General features: G+C 38.9%; 3 protein-coding genes across 3 annotated transcripts in view; 1 reads left to right on the forward strand and 2 right to left on the reverse strand.

The window, feature by feature from the left end:
- Window positions 1–11694: 11694 nt before the first annotated feature.
- Window positions 11695–15824, reverse strand: LOC118717463 (F-box only protein 48). The gene is given in 4 exon segments (XM_036435572.2): window positions 11695–13548; window positions 14076–14296; window positions 14299–14582; window positions 15728–15824. Coding segments are annotated over 3 exon segments (486 nt in total). The 5' UTR covers window positions 14381–14582; window positions 15728–15824; the 3' UTR covers window positions 11695–13365.
- LOC123652247 lies at window positions 14615–17314 on the reverse strand. Its single transcript, XM_045581011.1, has 3 exons — window positions 16789–17314; window positions 15712–15826; window positions 14615–14743 (listed from the first exon to the last, which is right to left on the reverse strand). The coding sequence occupies exons 1-3, from the start codon at window positions 17312–17314 to the stop codon at window positions 14740–14742; spliced, it is 645 nt and encodes a 214-aa protein (XP_045436967.1). The 3' UTR covers window positions 14615–14739.
- APLF (aprataxin and PNKP like factor) overlaps window positions 17170–21349 on the forward strand; it is an 80848-nt gene continuing 76668 nt past the window's right edge. Inside the window, exon 1 of the mRNA XM_045580840.1 lies at window positions 17170–17408. Coding sequence (XP_045436796.1) covers window positions 17313–17408 — 96 coding nt within the window. The 5' untranslated portion in view covers window positions 17170–17312. The remainder of the gene's footprint in view (window positions 17409–21349) is intronic.

The following is a 21349-nucleotide window of genomic DNA, read 5'->3' on the forward strand; positions in this document are numbered from 1 at the left end:
CAAAGTTCCCACTAAACTATAAGATGAATTCCTTGTGTCTTGGGACCAGATCACAAGAATTGGAGTCAGTAACTTGAAACAGAATTAGAAATGTAAGGTATTTATTGGAGGCAATACGTATGAAAGATAAAAGTGGGAGGATTAGGCAGGGAGCACCTCACATTGTGGTGCAAGTAGGACAATGGCTCAGTCCACATCCTGGGAAGCTCCAAAGCAAAGATTGCCTGTTCCCATGTTGAGGAGAAATGGCCAAGTCCTCCTATTCCACCATGACTTACTCCTTAAGAACAGAGGTATTTGGTCCATATGGATTTTAAAAAGAGCCTTTCCTATATTTCAGAAAAGGTTTTTATAGATCCCACCCTTAGATCTCCCTAGTGTCTAGTTAGCTTTCATACGAACTCTAGGCCTGTAGCTTTGGCTCAATTGAACAATACAATCCTTTATTCTCTCAATAAAATTTGGCATTTACTAACGATAACACTGGCTTGCATAACTATTATCTCTAAAATGGACATCAAAATTCTAGTTTGGAACTAAAAGCTGAATATTGTTTCCCTTTTTTGTAGCTTAGTTCTGCTCACCCCTCTGAAGAGGCTAAGGGAGTAATAAAAATTACCAGAAATAAAAAGTACTTGTAATAATATTTCAAATTATTACGCTGCATTGATTTATCTCATAGATATCATGTTGCATAAAAGGAACCAGTCTCCCAAAGAATATAATGTATGATTTATTTTATAGGAGGTTTAAGATCAGGCAAAACTAAAGTTTGTAAAAGTCAGAACATTGAATACTTTTGGGGGTATGCTATATCATCTGGAAAACTACAGGAGGAACTTTCATAAGATGCTGGAATGTTCTATAACTTGATCTGGGAATTGTGTATTAATATGGGGAAGATAAGTTGTTATCTGTACACTTAAGATTAGTGTGCTTTTAAATATAATTGTATATTGTCTTTCAATAAAAATGTACTGTATTGTTAGTTTCCTATTGATATTGTAATAAATCATCACAAATTTAGTGGCTTAAAAGAGCACATGTTTATTATCTTACTAGAGGCCAGATGCACAAAATTTGTGCAAGGAGCTTGGCCCTTGCAGCTGTGGTGGCTTGCCTCGGCCTTTGCAGCCCCGGCTTTGTCTGAAAGGTCATTTGGCTGTCCAGTCTAATTAGCATATTACGCTTTTATTATTATAGATAATAAACATTGGAAAAATGGGTCTCCCTGGGCTAAAATCCAGGTGTGGCAGGGCTGTGTTCCTTTCCAGGGGCTGTAGGAGAGAACCCAGGTTGTGCTTTGTTTTGCCTTTATGAGCTACTAAAGGTTTCCCAGGTTCTTTGGCTTGGACTCTCCTTCCATTTTCAAAGCCAACATTGGCCAAGTATTGACATCTCTGAGGTTCTGACCCTTTTGCCTCCTTCTTACCCATTTTAATATCCTGGTGATTGGATTTGTCCCACCTGAATAATCCAATATAATCTCCCTGGTTTAAGATTAGTTGATTAGCAATCTTTATTCTCCCTTACCATATAATTTAACATATTTACAGTCTCCAGGAACTAGGATATGAGTGTCTTTTGGTTGGGAGAAGGCTGCTCACCACAATTATTATTCTGTTATAGTTTCTTAATTTATAATAAAAGTTTTCAAGATAATTTCCTAACAAAAAAACAAGTTTAAAAACTATTTGCAATAAAACCATCATCCCATTTTCAAGTGGCATCTCCCCAGATGGGCTTTTTCTAATATTCCTGAATCTGCTTACTCAAGTGCTCACAAGTTTATAATATGCCCTATGATGTTTCAGTCTCCTGTCCTGGCTATTCTCTGAAATATAATAGAAAATTCAGCTATCATGAATATGAAACACTGATTTTTAGGGAGAAGATGGAAAAATGCGTATCAAGAGAGAGAAAAAAAGATCAGTTGTGACTTCATCTCAAGAAACACAGAGGTCACCTCACCTCTCCCTATAAAAAATAATTTTCCCTTTGATGGGGAAAGACTTTTCCAGAAGCAACAAATATATGCTACCTCTGCAGCAGCCTGCTTCATCTACCCAGAAGGCTGGCTCTGTTTGTTGATTTCTGGAAGTTCTGCACTTGGCCAGTTAATGCTGTTCTCCTGGTGAGACAGTCCAGCAAATATTATGAACTGTCAGTGATCCAGTGTACATGGGGCTTATTCCAAACTTTTAGACATTTCTTGAAAAAGCCACTTTCTGGGTAGGACAAGGCACATGATTAAGGAGGTTCATATAGTTTGTAGTGCTTTTAATTTTAAAGAAGGTTGATTGGTAAGTCTTCATTCTCTTAACTTCTACTTACGCTCTCTTATTTTCCATTGGTGAAGCACTGCAGTCATGACACCAGAGTTGATGGAGAATCAAACTGTGCAATATATAGGTAGAACACCAACATGAAGTTTTATTAAAAACAAAGCAGTGGGGTGAAGGCTGAAAAAATGCCAAGCTTGGATTTGACTCAGACTTTTCTTTAAGAAGGAAAAGAGCTTATGACAGAAAAAAAAAAAAAAAAAAAAATAGAAGCTTTATTTATTTATTTTTATTGATTTCAGAGAGGAAGGGAGAGGGAGAAGAGTATAGAAACATCAATGAATAGATCAATGCCTTCAAAACTCTGAGTAAAATTTATTTTTGATCTGGAAGTCTATATGTGTCTTTTTAAAGGCATTGCTCCTTCAATTCCTGACCATTCTGGGTTTCCACAATGCACTTCACTTAGATTCTTTTTGGTATCTCTCCCTGCATGTACTATAATTGACCTTCCTCTTCCTCTGCTAAATCATTTCTCATTCTTCCATCGACTTTCTGTTTTCAGACTGTGTTTCAATTACACATCTCCTTAGTCATATTGAAAATGCACTTTATGTTGCTGTTTCTCTTTTTTCTTGTTGTTTTGGAGTAATCTGCAATTAGGTATAGAAAGGCCTTTCCCTGCTTTCTAATAATGGAAAGATTTTCTCCTTGTCTTACTCATTCAGTCTTTCAATGGCTACTTATTGATTGCCTCTGTTCAGTCAGGCTGAGAAAATAACAAAAGTAAGCCCCTATGGCCTCTATTATAATGCAGTGGCAATTCTAATGCTACCCTATTCTTCCTGTGCAGATCAAGGACAAGGTTAAGTTCTCATTCTCAGGAAGGCACAAGGACAGGCACATGCAAGTGGTTAACACTATCCTGTTACCTGAACATGTTATACACATTCATATGGCCACCCTTCTGCATTCATGCATCTGTTCTCAGTGTTCTCTCCCCATGTGGATGCTTCTTCAGGGCATCAGAAAGGGGAAAATCTTCCCCAGTTGATTTCCCCTGCATTCACTCTTTATTTGCATCTGTCTACGAATGTCTTGTCTTTGTCAAATGAGTCAGCAAAGATGTAACTGTTCCCTTATTTGGCTTGTTTCATGTGCTTCAGTGTCATACTGCAGCCAAGGTACCAGGGTTGCAAAGTCTATGATGTCAGTGCATAAGGCGCACACACGTAAAGGCATCTAGTTAGTTATATTTTCTGTTCCATCTGGACACCCGAATGTTAGCTTCAAATGCTAATTGGTTGAATGCTTTGCCTACTTTCTCTTTCAAAGCCTGAAGTTTTTTTAAAGTTGAAATTTCTAAAATCAATGAAAGGGTTACTTAAAAAGTGAGGAATCAAAATGTAGTAAATATAGTTTATTAAAGAGTTAACTTAGACACTGTTGGTGGAAATGCAGACTGACGCAGCCACTATGGAAAACAGGATGGACTTTCCTCAAAAAATTAAAAATGGAACTGTCTTATGACCCAGCTATTCCACTTCTAGGAATTTGTCTGAAGAAACCCAAAACACTGATTCAAAAGAATATATGCACCCCTATACTCACTGTGGCTTTATTTACAATAGTCAAGATTTGGAAGCAACCCAAGTGTCCATCACTAGATGAGTGAATAAAAAAGCTGTGGTACAGTTACACATGGAATACTTACTTGGCCATAAAAAAAAAATCTTATCTTTTGTGACAGTATAGGTAGATCTGGAGAGTAGTATTTGAAATGAATTAAGTCAGTCTAAGAAAGATAAATACCATATGATTTCACTTACATGTGGAATCTAATAAGCAAAACAAACAAAATAGAAACAGATGCAAAAAGACAGAATAGACTGACATTTATCAGAGGGGAGGGGTTTGAGGGTTGGGTGAAAAAGGTGAAGGGATTAAGCAAACCTCCCCCCATATCCCTCACGCACACGCCAAACTCAGAGACACAGATAACAATATGGTGATTACCAGAGGGAAGGGGAAGTAGGGGAGGCAGAAGAGGGTAAAGGGAAGATAAATAATGATGGAAGGAGTCTTGATATTTTATTAACCAGTGTCTCCTCAATAAATTAATAAAAAACCAAATTATTATTTTAAATAGAAGAAAATTTAAAGTAATATATAGACATTGATATTATTGTGGGAATCTTATTCAGCATGTATTTTTTAAAAATATATATTTTATTGATTTTTCACAGAGAGGAAGAGAGAGGGATAGAGAGCCAGAAACGTCGATGAGAGAGAAACATCGACCAGCCGCCTCCTGCACACCCCCTGCCAGGGATGTGCCCGCAACCAATGTACATGCCCTTGACTGGAATTGAACCTGGGACTTTTCAGTCCGCAGACTGACGCTCTACCATTGAGCCAAACCGGTTTCAGCTCAGCATATATTTTTTAATTTATTCACATGAAATCAGAAACTTCAGAAACAGTTGTCATTAGAGGGTTTTTAGAAATAAAATCTACACTAGAGTTTTGAAGTGAATGCTCTCGGGTAGCCTTTCTTGTTTAGATAAATAAAAGTGTATGTAAGTGTGTGCATGTGTGTGTGTGGGGGGAAAGGGGGGCTGTTTGCAGATATTTGTCTGTAGATTCTAAAACTATGTCCCTTAATCAAAGATGGAGTTTTTACCCTTCTTGGGACACTAATAATTCTGAGGTATCTAGTTACCATGGAAATGTCTTGGCCATTGGTTTTCCATTTTATTTATTTATTTATTTAATATTATTCAAAATATTTATTGATTAATCACTACATGTCAGGCAGGCACTGTTTTTGCTACTGATCTTGTTGAGTTTATATTCTTTTTAAATAGACATTTTAATGTGGTGGTAACTACTACATGAAAAGTCAGATAACTTTTGGGGAAGGAAGGCAGGGCAGACCTCTCTAATAAGGTGACATTAGGTTAAAGGAAGAAGCTGAGCCATGCTGATATCGGGGAGGGGGTGGGGGGAAATCATCCAGACAGATGACACAAGTGAGAAGGGCCGAGGTGGGCTGGGCTTGAGGAACATGAAGGATGCCAGTGCAGTAAAAGCAAGTATGAGCGGGAGGGGGGGGGGGGGGAGCGAAGGGGACTGCATGGTAAGACCAAAGCAGCAGTGGAGTCCAGGTCATGTGGGATCATTTCAAGAAATGCCACAAATATGTAACATTTTCCATGCTGTGCATTCTAAAAGTTCTCAGGCCTTTTCTCAACTCCTGAGCAGCAATATTTTCAATTAGACTTAGAAATCTAACACATTGTACCTGTAAACTTATTAAACACATAAAGAACTTCCATCCACATTGTTAAAACCAGTGGTCCCAGAAGTCAGGTGCCATTGGTAGGTCCCTCCCTCCTCCTTAAGCATCTCACTTACTTTCTAGTTTCCCCTCTATTTTATTTCTCAGTCTCTTTGGCTGGCTCTTCTTCTTTCTCTTCATCTCTGAATGGTGGAGTGTCTTGGTTCTCAATCCTAGGTTAAAGGGATGGGGAGAGGGGGATAACTGTTAACTCTCATAACAGTTCCATGAAGTACATATTTCCGTAATCTTCATTTTACAGTTGAAAATCTGAAGCACAGATAAATTGCTCTCATAGTTAATAAGGAGCAGCTGCAGAAATGGAAGGATACCATCTAATAAACATTCACATTAAGGTAACTATTATCCTATATAACAAAGAGCTAATATACAAATGATCGTCACACCCTCGCACCAGGGCTGGGAGACCTGAGGCCGTGCCCCCACACTGTGGGGCATGATGGGGTAGGGCCAGCTGGGTCTGGGTCTCGCAGGATTTCGAGGTTCACACAGGTAGGCAGGGACTTGACTCTGGGTCCAGCAGCATGCCCCAGACTCTGACAGGAGGGAGATTTTCATATACATTTTACTAATTTTCTTTCATCTCTGACACTTCCATTATAGAGAAAGGTCAAATAGCAATATTAAAATATTTCTTCTAATTAACTCCCTTTTAATGTGCACAAATTTTGTGCGCAAGGCCACTAGACAGATTTCAACACTTAAATGCGAGCAGCTTATTTTGAAATGAAATGGAGTCTTGCATGTGAATTTTGATTACCTTGCTTAACTTACCCAAGGCCCCTTGTTTAACTTTCTGCCTAAATGAGTTTCAAAGGGAAGAATAAAAACATAATTCTAGAAGTTTTTTCACCCCGAGGTCTGTGGTCAGCAAACTGTGGCTCTCGAGCCACATGCGGCTCTTTGGCTCCTTGAGTGTGGCTCTACCGCAAAATACCACAGCTTGGGCGAGTCTATTTTGAAGTGGTGTTAGAAGAAGTTTAAGTTTAAAAAATTTGGCTCTCAAAAGAAATTTCAATCGTTGTACTGCTGATATTTGGCTCTGTTGGCTAATGAGTTTGCCGACCACTGCCCTAGGTGAATTCCTTTTGTAGTCTTTTCATATAGGGAAGAAGAATTTATTCACAATGTTAGCAAAAGGGTGAGAATTTTTTTTTTTTACACCTTAAGACTGTCAAACCATAAATGCCTATTTCTAAGTTCTTTAAACCAACAAACTCAGAACTCACATCCTTTACTTCAGTAAAAAAAATCTCACACTTACAGCCCAGCATCATAGAACTACAGAATCAGTGGAGACGCTGGAATGAAGAGTTAAATAATGAATCTGTGGAAAAGAAATAATGCCCCTACAGAAAAACACCTGTACAGAATAATTGAACAAAAAGTGAGAAATTAAATTCATATGTTTTAAATTGTGCCTTTGGAAATTAAAATAAAGAAACCTGTTGGGTGGCCAGATAAGGATTGAGGGGCAGAGAGGGAGAGGACTTTTATTAATTGGAGTATTATATTCCTTGACATCTTAAACTTCTAGCTGCAAAGGCTGCTTGTCATTTTGGGTTGTACCCTCCCTATGTTCTTAAAGTCACACTTCACTCTTAGCCCAACCCCCCCACCTGAAGGTGAAACTGGTTAGTTTCAGTTCCGTTATTTGGCACTCAAAAGGGTTCAGACCAATTCTGACTTCTGGCTTCTGAGACTAGCAAACCAGCTGGAATGAGGAACGTTCTCACACTCAAGCTCTTGGTCAGGTTTCAGTAGAACTACTCCTCCCTCTGCTGGAAGCTGTAGCATTGAGCAGGTCTCAAGGAGCGGGTGGCAGAAACAGCTCCCGTCACACTCTTCCAAGTAGAAGCTGATTGACCTTACTCACCTTACATCGCCTCCGTGAGCCTCAATTTTTGCATCTTTAAAATAGTAATGTTAAAAAGCTACCTTTCAAGACTGTTTGATGAGTCAAATGGCCACATAAAAGGCACTTAATTGATGGAAGGTATTATGATTAGACAATTTTAGGGAAGACAGCCAGCCTGTTCCTCAAGTTTTTCAAGTTTGTAAAATATTGTTGGTTTTCTGAATCTGAGAAAACACATATATTATGTCAATTCAAGAAGCTGTTTGCTCTAGGGTATAATTTAAAACACTACTCAAAGACCAATGGATATATTCCTTGGTCAGGGATATGATAACTAGACATCATCAAGATGTGAATTATCCCTAATTTAGTAGTATTCCAATACATTTCCATGGTGTCTCCTGGAACCTTGGAGAAGGACATCCTATAACAGCATGAAGCAACTGCTATAGAATAGAAATGGGTGCTGTAGAGTGTATAGGCAGAGTGGGCCTGAGAAGAGACTGCATTATCTTATAATGCCACCGCATAGTCAGCAACCATATTCTGGCTCATGAAGACTGTGGAGTTGGGAGGGGCATGGGACACACTATAAGACGTAATCTTGCCTATGGAAAGTACTCCAGTCATTTGCATGCTAACTCAGGCTCAACACATTACTCAGTCTTTTGGGACTAGGGCTACTAGGTAAAATACAGATGCCCAGTTAAATTGAATTTCAGATAAAACTGAAACACAGTGTTTTTTTAAATATATATTTTATTGATTTTTTACAGAGAGGAAGGGAGAAGGATAGAGTGTTAGAAACATCGATGAGAGAGAAACATCAATCAGCTGCCTTCTGCACACCTCCCACTGGGGAATGTGCCCACAACCAAGGTACATGCCCTTGACCAGAATCGAACCTGGGACCTTTCAGTCTGCACGCTGACGCTCTATCCACTGAGCCAAACTGGTTAGGGCCTGAAACAATTTTTAAAATTTGTTTTAAAAATGAGATATTTGGCACACACTTATATAAAAATTATAATTTATTGTTTATCTAAAATCCAAATTTAACTGGGCATCCTGTATTTTTATTTGCTAACTCTGGCAATCCTACCTGGAGTTCCCCCTTTCCCCTCTTCCTCTTTCCTGGCATCCAGTCAGAGCAGGAAGCTTGGGTAACAGTGTTGCATCAGAGGCGCAGCCTGTGGCCTGCATGTCACAGCCTTTCCTGAGGGGCCTCTTGCCCCTTTGGGTAGCAGCCTCTCCTCTCAGTGCGTCCTTTGCCCCTAAAATCTGCAGGCTGTTCTCTTGGCAGGATCAGGATTCCAGGTTTGGGGTGCTCTAAGGACTCTGAGGCATCCTCTATTTCTCTCAGGGTTTTGGCTGCCAATCCCACGGCTTCTGCTTTGGGGTCCTGTGACCTTATTTCTCAGCTGCTTCTCTAGCTCTCTCATGGGGCATTGGAACTTAGTCAGATCTCCCTCAAGTCTTATTAAGCTGAGGGAAACTTGAGGGTGACCTCTCTCTCTCTCCAATTCCTTCTGGAAGTTCAAGGATAAATATATTAAACCTTTATACAGGAGTCACTAAATGGGTTCCATCCTGGTGGCCGGCCCTGCCCTGGCTCTTAACTAGCGCAGGAAAGAATTTAAGAATGAGTAGAGTGAGATCCAAAGCAAGTTTTACTTAGGGAAAGTTCTATATAGGGAGAGAGAGGCCAGGAGGCTGGTTTCCTGGTTACAAGTCTGACAGGGTGTCACTGCAGAGGTACATGTCTCAGTGGATACCGGCAAACTCATGTCTGAGTTGTGCGCTGGTATGCTCCATTCTGGAAGTGCCATGGTGCCCCTTCTACTTGTGGTGTCAGTTTTTTTAAAATTGTTATTGTAAAAATAAATCTTTATTGTTGACAGTATTACATATACCCATCCCCAATTGATCTCTTCTAACTTACCTCCATCTCCCGCTCCAGGCCTTCACCACATATGAACATAGAGGTACATACATTATTTCTGATCGGTGTTTTGGATTTCTTAGAGTATATTCCTAGAAATGGGATCACTGGGTCAAATGGTGCTTCCATATTTATTTTTTTTGAGGAAACCCCAATACTGTTTTCCATAATGGCCGCACCAATCTGCATTCCCACCAACAGTGCACTAGGGTTCCCTTTTCTCCACATCCTCACCAGCACTTGTCATTTGTTGATTTGCTGATGGCAGCCATTCTGACAAGTGTGAGGTGAGATCACTTTAATTTGCATCTTTCTGATGATCAGTGACTGAGCATGTTTTTCATATGTCTCTTGGCCATTTCTATGTCCATTTTGGAGAAGTATCTAAATATTTAGATCCTTTGCCCATTTTTTAATTGGATTGTTTGTCTTTTGTTAAGTTGTATGAGTTCCTTATATATTTTGGATATTAAACCTTTATCAGGTGTTGCATTGCCAACAGTGCCAACTATTCCCATACAGTGGGCTCCCTTTTCATTTCTTTCTCATGGAGAGATTTGGTGTTATACCTCAATCAAATGATCAGACTTCCTTCTAACATGGATCAGACATTATGTGCTAATTCTTAATGTGATGCAATAAGAAGTATATTACATCACCTAGGTCAGTGGTCAGCAAACTCATTAGTCAACAGAGAGGCAAACCGCGGCTCACGAGCTGCACATGGCTTGCGAGCTGCGGCTTGCCAACCAAGTGGTGTAGTTAGTTGCTAAATATGTTATACCTGAATCAAACCATGAAGAGACAGTTAAATCAATTACAGAAAATTCTATAAGAAAACATCTGAATTCTTTTTAAAAAGTCAGTATCCTGAAAAACAAAATCAAAGGCAGGGGGACACTTCCGGTTAAGAGACATAAAAACGAAATGCACGTGTAAACCTTATTTGGATCCTGAATTCAACAAAAAAAATCTATAAAATCTATTTTGGGGGGCCATTGGGGAAATTTAGGTGTGGATTGGAAATGAGGTATTACTAAATTAATATAAAATTTTAGATGTGATAATGATATTATATACAGGAGAGTACACTTATTCTTAGAAGATGCATGCTGAAATATTTAGGGACAAAGTATCACATCTTCATCTTATTTTCAAATACTTCAGAAAAATTAATAATAAAACCAATGTGGAAATGTTGACAACTGGTTTATCTTGGAAAAGGGTATACATAAAAGTTTTTGTCATAGTATTATACTTTTTTGCAGGTTTTAAATTTTTAAAAATAGAAAATTGAAGGAACATTCTTGGCTCTTCAATTTGAGTTGCTCATTCTCAGATAAGTTTTTTAATTCATTCAATATAAATTTATTTAGCACCTACTGTCACATATTCTTATAGGTTACTGGGGAGTAGTAATGAACTAGAGAGATTATTTGCTAACCTGTTTCCTCATTCATAAGTAGAGATACAGTAATAACATCCCTACATAAGCTAATGCTTGTAGTGGAGTAGACACTCAATAAATGTTAACTGTTAGAATTCAACTTTGTCTCTTGTTGACCTACTTCCATCCATTTGACCTTTGGTCCTTCAACTGTACTTTAAATAAAAAGGCATGATCCTCCATCTTATGTATTATTCCTATTCTGTTAATATTATTTGCATTTTAATTTTTGGAGAGAAGGTATTATGTTAGGTCAAAACAAAGATAAAGTAGTTAGGGGTTATATTTTTCAAATTAGGCTTGTATATATGTGATTATTCTAAGGTTTAAAGTTTATATTCATATAGATTTTATTGATGATTATGTCCTGGTCTAAGATTGGGTCAATTAAAGATAGAATCAATTAAAAAAAGGTTTCTAATTTTTTTTAAAAAGTAGATACTGAACTGATTAAATATTAAAACACATTGGAAGTTCCAATAATCTTGTCTCTTTTACAAACTGTGTATATTTAACATGTTATTTTTTTCTATATAAGGATTAAGAACACTCCTCCCACATTACTCCACCCACTCATGTTTTCAAATGTTAATGGCTTGGCCTGATAAACATGCACTTCATTCTAAGCCCATACAGTAAAATTTATCTTTGAGTTCCAAAACTTCCCTTTCAGTGTAGGCTGAGATCATAGCTCATAACTTATCACACCAAGAATTACTTAAATGCAATAATACTACAAAAACCAAAAACTTAAAATTGATAGGGACGACCCAATAATTAAAAGTAGTAAGTGATACATTTGGGTGAAGTGTATTTTCAAGTGTTTATTTAAAAAAATAAAAAAGAATATTTCTACTTTCTGATTTTTCTATTACAACTTTTGAGCATACCAAAACAATTATTCATATATTAGAATTAATATCAAGCATACCATAAATCTTAGGAGTTTTACATTGCATTTCAATACTTGACTACTAATAATATAGTAAATTGTTTTTATTATATAATTTGGGTAGAATTAAAATAAATAACACACAAATAATTTAATATTTTTTTATGGAATACCTACTATGTTCCAGGCTTTGGAAACACAAAAATAAATAAATGGTCTCTGCCATCAAAAATCCCACAGTTTAAAGGGGGAGACAGACTGATAAACAAACAAATTTAATGTACTATTGCAGCTTTGAGAATGGCACAAAGAACTATGGGGAACCTTCAGAGGGCCACTTAATCCAGAATGGTAGTGGAAGTTAGGGATGGTTTCGGGATCAAGATGACAAGTTTTACAAAAGAGGTTGCTAAGAAAAGAATTAATGATGAGTGATAGGAAGAACATTCCTAAAGGGGAGGTTGCCAAACAGTCTTAGAGATTGGACTGCCTGATCTTTAAGGCCCTTTCAAACTCTAAGAAGATCATAAGAGACAAGCAATCATTACTGGGTTGATCCAACAAAAAGAATTTGTAGAGAATAAGGGATCTTTCTCATATTTGCCTATTTGTTAAACACTGCTTTTCTGGATTCTTAATCTTCATGCTATAGAGCACAGTATAAGAAGAGAACGCCATCCTAACTAAAATGTTTTGTAAGCACCTTCTATGATGGTGCTGGCCACAGATTCAGAATAAACAATCTGGTAGAGTGTATACTATGGCACCTACTTTTAAGAAAAAGAGAACAAACATTAAATTAAAGGTTACTGGGAAGCTATAAACTTTAACAAAGTCACGTATTTAGGGTTCTCTGAAACAATGTATATATTTTTTTAATGTGGAGAAAACTGAAAGGAGCGGTCCTTTGTCGTGGTTATCTATGAGTAAAACACTAGATGGTGCTATAAGATGGGCAGAAAGAGAGGCTTGCTAGGAACAATAGAATGGCAGTCCTGATGGTAGTTAAGTATTCTGAATGTTTTAGCCCCATGATCAGATTAATTTGAAACTAAACCACAAATTTAGTACATTTTATAATGGTTTCAATGTCTAACAGTTCAATCTGATTTCACTGAAATGGAAAACTTAAAGTTATTGAAATATACATTTACTATACATTTAAACATATTGCTATCAATTTAATTTAGGTTATCATCCCATAAACCATTTAATGATTTCCAAGACAGCTTCTTCAAATGGTTTGCTGAATTTTTGACTTATCATTAATCAGAAAATGCCAAACTCTATTCTCATTCAAGTACCACAATAAACACAAATACATGAAACAATACATTTTGAAATTACTCTACTGGTACATTATTTTTTATATAAAATACATTTCATGATTTTTTCATGTTACATTAAAACCAGAAAAATATTTCTTACTAAAGTGCCAAGTAAAAACACAGCTTTACTTTTAAAAAATTTTCTACTTTTAAACATTAAATTTTTAAAAAAGTGAACAACAACAACAACAAAATGAGTGGATAAAGATATACCTTTTACAACCTAAGAGTCATTTTAGGTTTAAATTCTCACATTTATGAGATCTGTTTGTGATTTGGTCTTCTCAATTCTGCCTCTAGAATTTCGCCCCAGGTTTCTGCATCCATTGGGCACATGATTGATTCTGGTAGGCTAATAGGAGAACATATGTTGCTGTATCTGCCACTTAGCCATCCAAGTTTCACTTGACTCTTCTTGTAATTCCTCAGTAGTATGTCCTGAAAGAGGTAAACCAGCATCATCACAGAAGATAGTAGGTTGCTGCCTGGGGAGCTGAGTTTGTTTGAAATCAGAGAAGATGATTGACAGGGCTGAAAAGAAGATTAAGTTTTTACATTGATTTATACATATACTACTAAATGTGTGTGTGTGTGTGTGTGTATGTGTGTGTGTGTGTGTGTGTGTAAATATACATGTATATGTGTATATATACAGTGTGAACCATAGAATTTGCTGGGGATTTTAGATAATAGGAAGTGAAAAGAAGTACTCACTTTCCTTCTGGTTAACAGAGGAAAATGCCATAATTTAAGATTGAAAAAAATGTTAAAGGATGGATGGGAGACAGTGTGGTTTGCAGGAAAAGAATCATAATTCAACTTTAAGTTCAAAAGTCAACACACTCTGTATGTCTGTATGTCATTCTCTGTATGAAATCCTACCTCACCCAAGCAGAAAGCAGAGTTTGGCTCAAATCTGCCACCATATTGCTAATAACACTGCAGACCACAACAATTACACTTACCCTCCAGGAATAACCGCTTTTTCGATCATCATCTACTTCTCTTTTGCAGACATCTTGTATAGCCAAGCAATGAGGTTTCCATAAGGAGTCATTGTTTCTTATTGTGGCAAACCAGCTCACGCATGTCATTGAAGCCCTGCACAAACTCTGAATGTCCAGCTCACCGAAAATGTGTAAAGCAATTTCTTGAGGCAGCCATTTAAAGAAGTTATTTTGATTCATTTTTTTTCCTTCTCAGTATCCACAGAGTTCAAGTCTATATCGGAAACTCTTGAATTATGGTTCCTCTTGGAGTTATTCTGCATAGCTTGCTGTTTTAGTTAATTATCCGCATAGGTAACCTAAAAGTCAGAGTTTAAAACTATTCAGTCTCTTCAGATTAGACTACGGGTCCCACTGTGAGCCAGATAACTTTTTGGGCATGATTTTAAAAATTTTAACTTTCTTGACTTGAGCTTTTCAATCTGTAACATGGGACCAATAATGCTCTTCATGTGTATGTTCTTGCTAGGATTAACAGGGAAAACGTGTGAATCATCTAGCCTCACTTCTGAATTACATGTTGGAGACACTCAACAAATGTTACTTCTCTTCTTCTTTTTAATGTTTTTAGTAAATGGGTTTGCTAGTAAACATTTGTCTTTCTGTTTGCTCCCAAAGAACATTATCTAAAAAAAAAAAAAAAAAAAAAAAAAAAGACTGATTTATTGAATTTAGTAGAAATGCCTATTGTGAGAACACATTCCAACTATTTATTGAAAATACCTTTAAAAATGTGTAGGATTCAATTCTATTAAGCTCCTGAATACTCATTGTCTGTGGGAACTGATGCCTTGTCATTAAGGTCCTCACCTACAATTTACAACCTAATCATAAACCTGATGGACATTTATAGTTTATATAAAAATTACTTGTCATCTTGTACCTAATGGGTAGGTGGTCACAGTGGACACAAATATAATACTATCTGATATGGATAAGACTTTGAGGTCAGGGTCACAAAGTCTCAAATATTCAATTCCATGATAAGATGAGTGTTTTAGAAATGGCTTCTTGAAGCTATCCTACTTGCACAATTAATTATGAACCAGGGATAATAGTCACTGAGGCTATCAAGCACCAGTGACTAAACTATAATGTTTATTATTCAGTTAGGTATAGCATGTAACTAATAATTGTGGTGGTGAACTCACAATAAAATATACAGATAATATATTATAGAATTGTACTCCTGAAACCTAATTTATTGACCAATGTCACCCTAATAAAGTCAATAAAATATTGAAAATAAATAAATACACAAAAACTAAATTTGTACCTTTATTTCTACCAATTACTATATTTAAAGTGTTTTTGCATAAATGTAATGAGAAGTTAAACTAATGCATATAAAAATTTTTTTTTCCTATCTGAAAAAAAAAGTCCAGTTCAGATAATTTACCTGAGGTGCATAGTACATGAAAGCATGGAGCTATTTTTGCATATGAAGGCAGCTTATACTTACTTAAAATTAGTTTATTTCATTTAGCACTTCCTTGTATAAGGGATTGATGGTGTTGGAGACGGGGTTTGAGATACAGCTAAACATGTCTTTAACTTAGCTCATGACAACTCCCTTTCCAAATGAGCTACTCACCTACAGGTTCTGGAACTAAGGCCACAGTTGCTCCCGCTCAGTTGGTTGTTTATAATCCCAAGGAATATTGGTAGTGAGTATTTTAATGCCTGTATTCGACAGAAAACTTCCTCCTCTTCAGGGTTTGGGGAAGTAAAAAAGCAAAGTGGTAAAAACAAGTTTTATGAGTCATCCCCAAGTTTTTGCCATGCACCTACCCTGCCCCCATCATCAATATAAACCAAAGCCAAACTATGGTTGTTTTTTTTTTTTTTTTTTTTTTTTTTTTTTTTTTTTTTTTTTTTTTTTTTTTTTTTACAGAGAGGAAGGGAGAGGGATAGTTAGAAACATCGATGAGAGAGAAACATTGACCAGCTGCCTCCTGCACACCTCTCCTACTGGGGATGTGCCCACAACCAAGGTACATGCCCTTGACCGGAATCGAACCCCGGACCTTTCAGTCTGCAGGCCAGCACTCTATCCACTGAACCAAACCGGTTCCGGCAAACTACCGTATTCTTGAAAACAATTTCCTATTAGGAGATCGTTACTATTTGTTACTACTTCCAGGATCTCACTGGGGAAGAAAAAGCGCCTTCTCTTTAGTTACCGCACAAGAGGCAGAAGAAGGCTTTTGAATTTAACAGTGTGTGTGTGTGGGGGGGGGGGGGGTGTTACTTTGGTGAGGTTCCTAAAACCCCACCAGACATCTTTCTTCTAAGTCCAGTTTTGCCTGGATGCCTGGAAAACTATCCCCTTTCTGCCTCTTCTTTAAGAACCAACCTGTGGAATCGCCTCTGGAGTTAGGGAAGGGCTCGCCCCCTTTCAGGTGTCACTCTGAGGGAGATGGATCCGGAGACAGGACAGACCTAGCCGCGGGCGCCTCCTGCTCTCCGGGAGCCCCCGCCCTGTCCAGACCCCGCAAGTCGGAGAAAATGACCCCGAGCCACCCTTCTTGCGTGCCCTGCCCCAAGCAGACTGCAGCTGACAGCTCAGAGAACACAGCTGACAATAACAACTCCTCAGAAAGGAGGCAGCCCTGGCCGCGCCCCGACACAGCCGGCCAGATGCAGGTTGGAAGGGAAGGGATGAGCTTACCTGCTGGACGGTGCCCGCTTCTCTGGCGATTCGAATCCTCTGCCCACTGAGCCCCATTCCCGAGCCCCCCTGGCCCCGCCCACTCCAGCCCGGCCTTGTTGACTCTGATTTCGCGTTGACGTAAGAGGAGCGCGCATTGCCTTATGGGATTGGTAGTTTTACTAGGGCACCATTCGCGGGGCCAGGCAGGAGAAGGACCGCGCTGCGGACTACAAGGTCCGGCGTCCTCCTGGCCAGGTGGGCGGTGGGAGGGGAAAGGGGACGTCTCACTCATGGGCTTTAAACGATAGTTGGGGTACAGGCGAAGGGGGAAATCCCCGATTGTGTCACTGGTCGGAGTGGAGAGGCGGGACTTGGCACTGTCGCTGGGGCCCAGCTGCCGGAGAACTTGACAAACCCGTTCTATTTCAGCTCTTTCTACGCCCTGTGTTTTTCCGGGGCCGGTCCAGGCTCCGCGCTGTTCCTGGAAGGCGGAAAGGGCTGCGGGGACCTTGTCCTTGGGGAGGGGCCTGGTCCTCGCCGCCATGTCCGGGGTCTTTGAGCTGCAGCCACGGGACGGCGGCCCCCGGGTGGCCCTGGCGCCCGGAGAGACGGTGATCGGCCGCGGGCCGCTGCTGGGAGTAAGTGTGGCGAGGGCGCGGCCTGACCCAGAGCCCCGCCGCGAACCTTCTGGCTTGTGAGGCCCTTTCCCGGCCCTGATCCACTCCGGCCGGCCACGTCTGGATTTTAAAGTTTGGGGGCAGCACGTTTCTCACTCAACCTGAATCAACTCACACAGGTTTCCCTTTTGTTACCTTTAAAAAGCACGGACTTGTGTTATCATCATCATAATCTTACCAGTGGTCTGCAAACGGTGGCCCTGGGACCAAGGCCAGCCTGTTTTGGGATGGGCCTGTGTCCTAAGAATGATCCTTAAATTTTAACATGGAAAATGTAAACAAACAAAGGACCTGTTAGCCTTTCTGAAAATAATTGCAACAAGGACTCTGGCTATTGCCTCTTGGCTTGACAAACCATAATATTTACACTAGTATCTGGCTCTTTATATTATAGAAAAGTTTGCCAACCCCTGAATTTATCTTTTGAAGTTTTTGGCCTGTTTTGTGTGACTGATGGCATCACTTTTATTGTGATAGTCTTTCAGTAGCTAACCCTTATGGGGTGTGTAGTGGTCCAGGCATACCAAGTTCTTTAATCCTTTAAAACCCATTATCATTATTATCCTTATGGTGCAGATGAGAAGATTGATTTGTAGATCGGTTATTTAAAGGCCACAGGTAAGGTTTTGGACACAAAGTGGCACTAAGCTGTTTAATCACCACCCTCTTTGGGATGAAGAATTAGAAAAGTGGTTTGTTACATTCTGAAACTTTGTAGCTCTCCTTCTTAATATGTACTAGTACACGCATATTTTCTTAAGAGTCAACACTTCTGTTTTAGTGCCCACTTTGTGCAACACATTTTGCAGACTAGCGCTGTGGGGCATACACATATGAGACATGGGTTGATGCTGTCCAGTTTTCTCTTGGATGGTGGAGACAAAACCTGTGTCAGTGAGTTAATACCAGGGAGTAATGAGTATGGACTGTTGTCCTGGTTAACCTCCAGTGTCTAAATGGAGCCTTTGGTATTAGCCTCAGAACCTTCCTCCAAGCAGGAAAAGTTGTGAGAAGGAAGTCAGTCCTAAATGTGTGTGTGTGTGTGTGTAGTAAGGCTAAGTAAGAAAGTTGAAATTCACCTGTTGTTTATTTTATTTTTTTTTAACCTGGCAAGTAATCACTTAAATGTTTAAATAACATTGATACTTTTTGCTACAATTTATTAAGCTGTCCAAAATTTGAAGGAACTAACTGCCCGGGAGTTTGCCCTCTACCTCCTCTTTTCTCTTCCTTCTTTCCTATATGCATCTCTCCCTCTTTCTCTATATATATCTTTATATCTAAGTTAGGAACTTAGCAGAGTATGTACTTCATCTAGATCTTTTGACTCTTGACTAATGCGTTTTGATTTGCTTAACAAATTATATCATCAACTCAGAGTTCTTTGGATCTAGTTAAAAGATGGATGAATTTTAGGTCTATATTTTATAAATACATAAGTTGCAGTCTTTCATCATTTGTAGTTTATTTGTCTTATAGGTTTGTTGTTGTGATATGAGCCTATTTGTCTTCTGTTTTTGAAAATGTTAAGGAGTAGAAAGTCATTTATCTGGTCTGGATTTTGCTTTTCCTTTTCAAAGAAAATCCAGGGATGGGATTCTATTGCCAAATTTGGCAGGGATTAGAAGTGCTTATGAACAATATTCTACATGCATTGAAGGGAAAATGTGAAGAACTAACAAATCATCTGTGGTTTTTAAGATTTTGGAGCTGACTGACACATGTTTCTTTTCTGTAGTGGTTAAAACTCAACATGAGGGTTGCTTTTTCAAATAGTAGCCATTCCAGTAAGGTTAGGTTTGTTTTTTACTTTTTTTTTTTTTGTAGTATGAGAGAGCAAAGACTTAATTTAAGTGGAAAAACTCAGGAAGTTAATTGTAAATTCACATCTATCTGAAATGATCTATAATAGAAGTATAATATGCTAAGTAGATGGGAAAGCTGAACGACCTTTTGGATGTCATTCCAGACATCCTTTTGGATGAAGCCACAGCAGCAGGGGCTGAGGCAGAGTCGGTGAGGGGCAATCAGGCAGGCAGGAGAGCAGTTAATGGCGATCAGTCAGGCATGGGAATAGTTAGGGCACATGTGTCAAACACAAGGCCCTCGGGCCAAATCCGTCCCGCCAGGCCTTGCAATGTGGCCCGCACTGCGCTGTCATCACTGCACTCCGCTGCGTTTCCATCACAATGACAGTTTATGACTGTTCAGTAAACCATTCGGCCCGCGATTTAGGCTGGATTTTAGATTTTGGCCCCTTCTCTGATTGAGTTCGACACCCCTAAGTTAGGGGTAATTAGGCAGGCAGGCAGTCTAGCAGTTAGGAGCCAGCTGTCCTGGATTGTGAGAGGAAAGCTCTACTGCTGGGTTAGGCCCTCAGAATCGGGCCTAAACTGGCAATCAGACATTCCCCAAGGGGTCCCAGATTGTGAGAGGGTGCAGGCCAGGCCTAGAGACTCCTTCTCCCCCCCCCCCCCCTTTTTTTCCCCCCCATGTATGAATTTTATGCATGGGGCCTCTAGTTAATAATAAAAATGATTTTTGAACTGATTTAATTAGCCACATTGTTTTAGAGACAAGTTTCACAAAACTTTATGGCCACACAAGCATAAAGGTTTATAAAACAGTCTTGGTAACAAGGATGTTTATGTCTTTACAGTGGCAGGAAAACCCATATATAACAGAACCGAGTGAAATTTAATTTCCTGTGCTCTTTGCTTTAGTGTGAGTCTTCAGTGAACCCAAGGTCTTTGTTTACTTTACTTTGCTAGGTTGGAATTATGTTTAATGATCCATACAAATTAAAAGCTTTTACAGCAGGATGAATCTCCAGGGAATTATCCTGGATAAAAGCAGTCAATCCCAAAGGTTACATATTATATTTTATTTACCTAACATTATTGTAATGACAAAATTATAAAATTAGAGGACACTCTAGATTAGTGGTTGCAGGGGTCAGAGAAAGAGGGAAGGAAGCAGGAGGGATTTTGTGGTGATGGAAGTGTTTGTATCTCTACCTTATCAGTGTCAATATCTGATTGTGATAGTGTACTCTAGTTTTACAAGATGTTACTGCTTTGGAAAAGTGAGTAAATGCTATGAGAGATCTTTCTGTATTGTATATTTCAACCACATGGGATCTACAACTATCTTAAAATTTTTAATTAGGAAAAAGTTTTACAATACAGCATCTGAAGCAACAGAGTACCTTTAGGTGAAACTATTTGCTTTATGGTTTTTCTTTTATAAAAGATGATTAGTTATTATTCTCTTAAATGAAAACTACTGGCTTATTTGTGTGTGTGTTTTTTTTTAAATATATATATATGTTTTTAATTTAAATTCTTTATTGTTGGAAGTATTATGTATGTCTCCTTTCATCCCCCCCCCCCCCCCCACTTGACCTCTCCCTGGCTGCTCCCATCCCCCCAGCACATGCCATTGCCCCCTGGTGTCTGTGTCCATTGGTTATGCTTATCTTCATCCATACAAGTCCTTTGGTTGATCATTACCTGCCCCCTCCCACTCCCCAACTTCCACCTTTCCCTCTGAGGTTTGATGCTCTGTTTGATGCTTCTATGTCTCTGGATCTACTTTTGTTCATCAGTTAAAATATATTTTTATTGGTTTCAGAGAGGAAAGGAGAGGGAGAGAGAAATAGAAACAATGATGAGAGAGAATCATTGATCAGCTGCCTCCTGCATGGCCCACACTAGGGATCGAGCTCACAACCTGGGCAAGTGCCCTGACTAGGAATCAAACCATGACCTCTTAGTTCATAAGTTGATGCTCAACCACCGAGCCACGCCAGCCAGGCAAAACTACTGTTATTGATTTTAAAAATTTCTTTTTCTGTTTTCATAGCAGGAATTAGATGACATTCCTTTTTGATCTATTTTCCT

The sequence above is a fragment of the Pipistrellus kuhlii genome, unplaced genomic scaffold (genome assembly GCF_014108245.1).
Source record: "Pipistrellus kuhlii isolate mPipKuh1 unplaced genomic scaffold, mPipKuh1.p scaffold_m20_p_13, whole genome shotgun sequence".
Lineage (NCBI taxonomy): Eukaryota > Metazoa > Chordata > Mammalia > Chiroptera > Vespertilionidae > Pipistrellus > Pipistrellus kuhlii.

Excerpts from the sequence above, each read along its gene's own strand:
- LOC123652247 (XM_045581011.1), bottom strand. The coding sequence starts at position 17,314 with ATGGCGGCGAGGACCAGGCCCCTCCCCAAGGACAAGGTCCCCGCAGCC. Across the intron at positions 15,827-16,788 it reads AAGCGGGCACCGTCCAGCAG|AGGAGGAAGTTTTCTGTCGA; the intron begins GTAAGCTCATCC and ends CAAACCCTGAAG.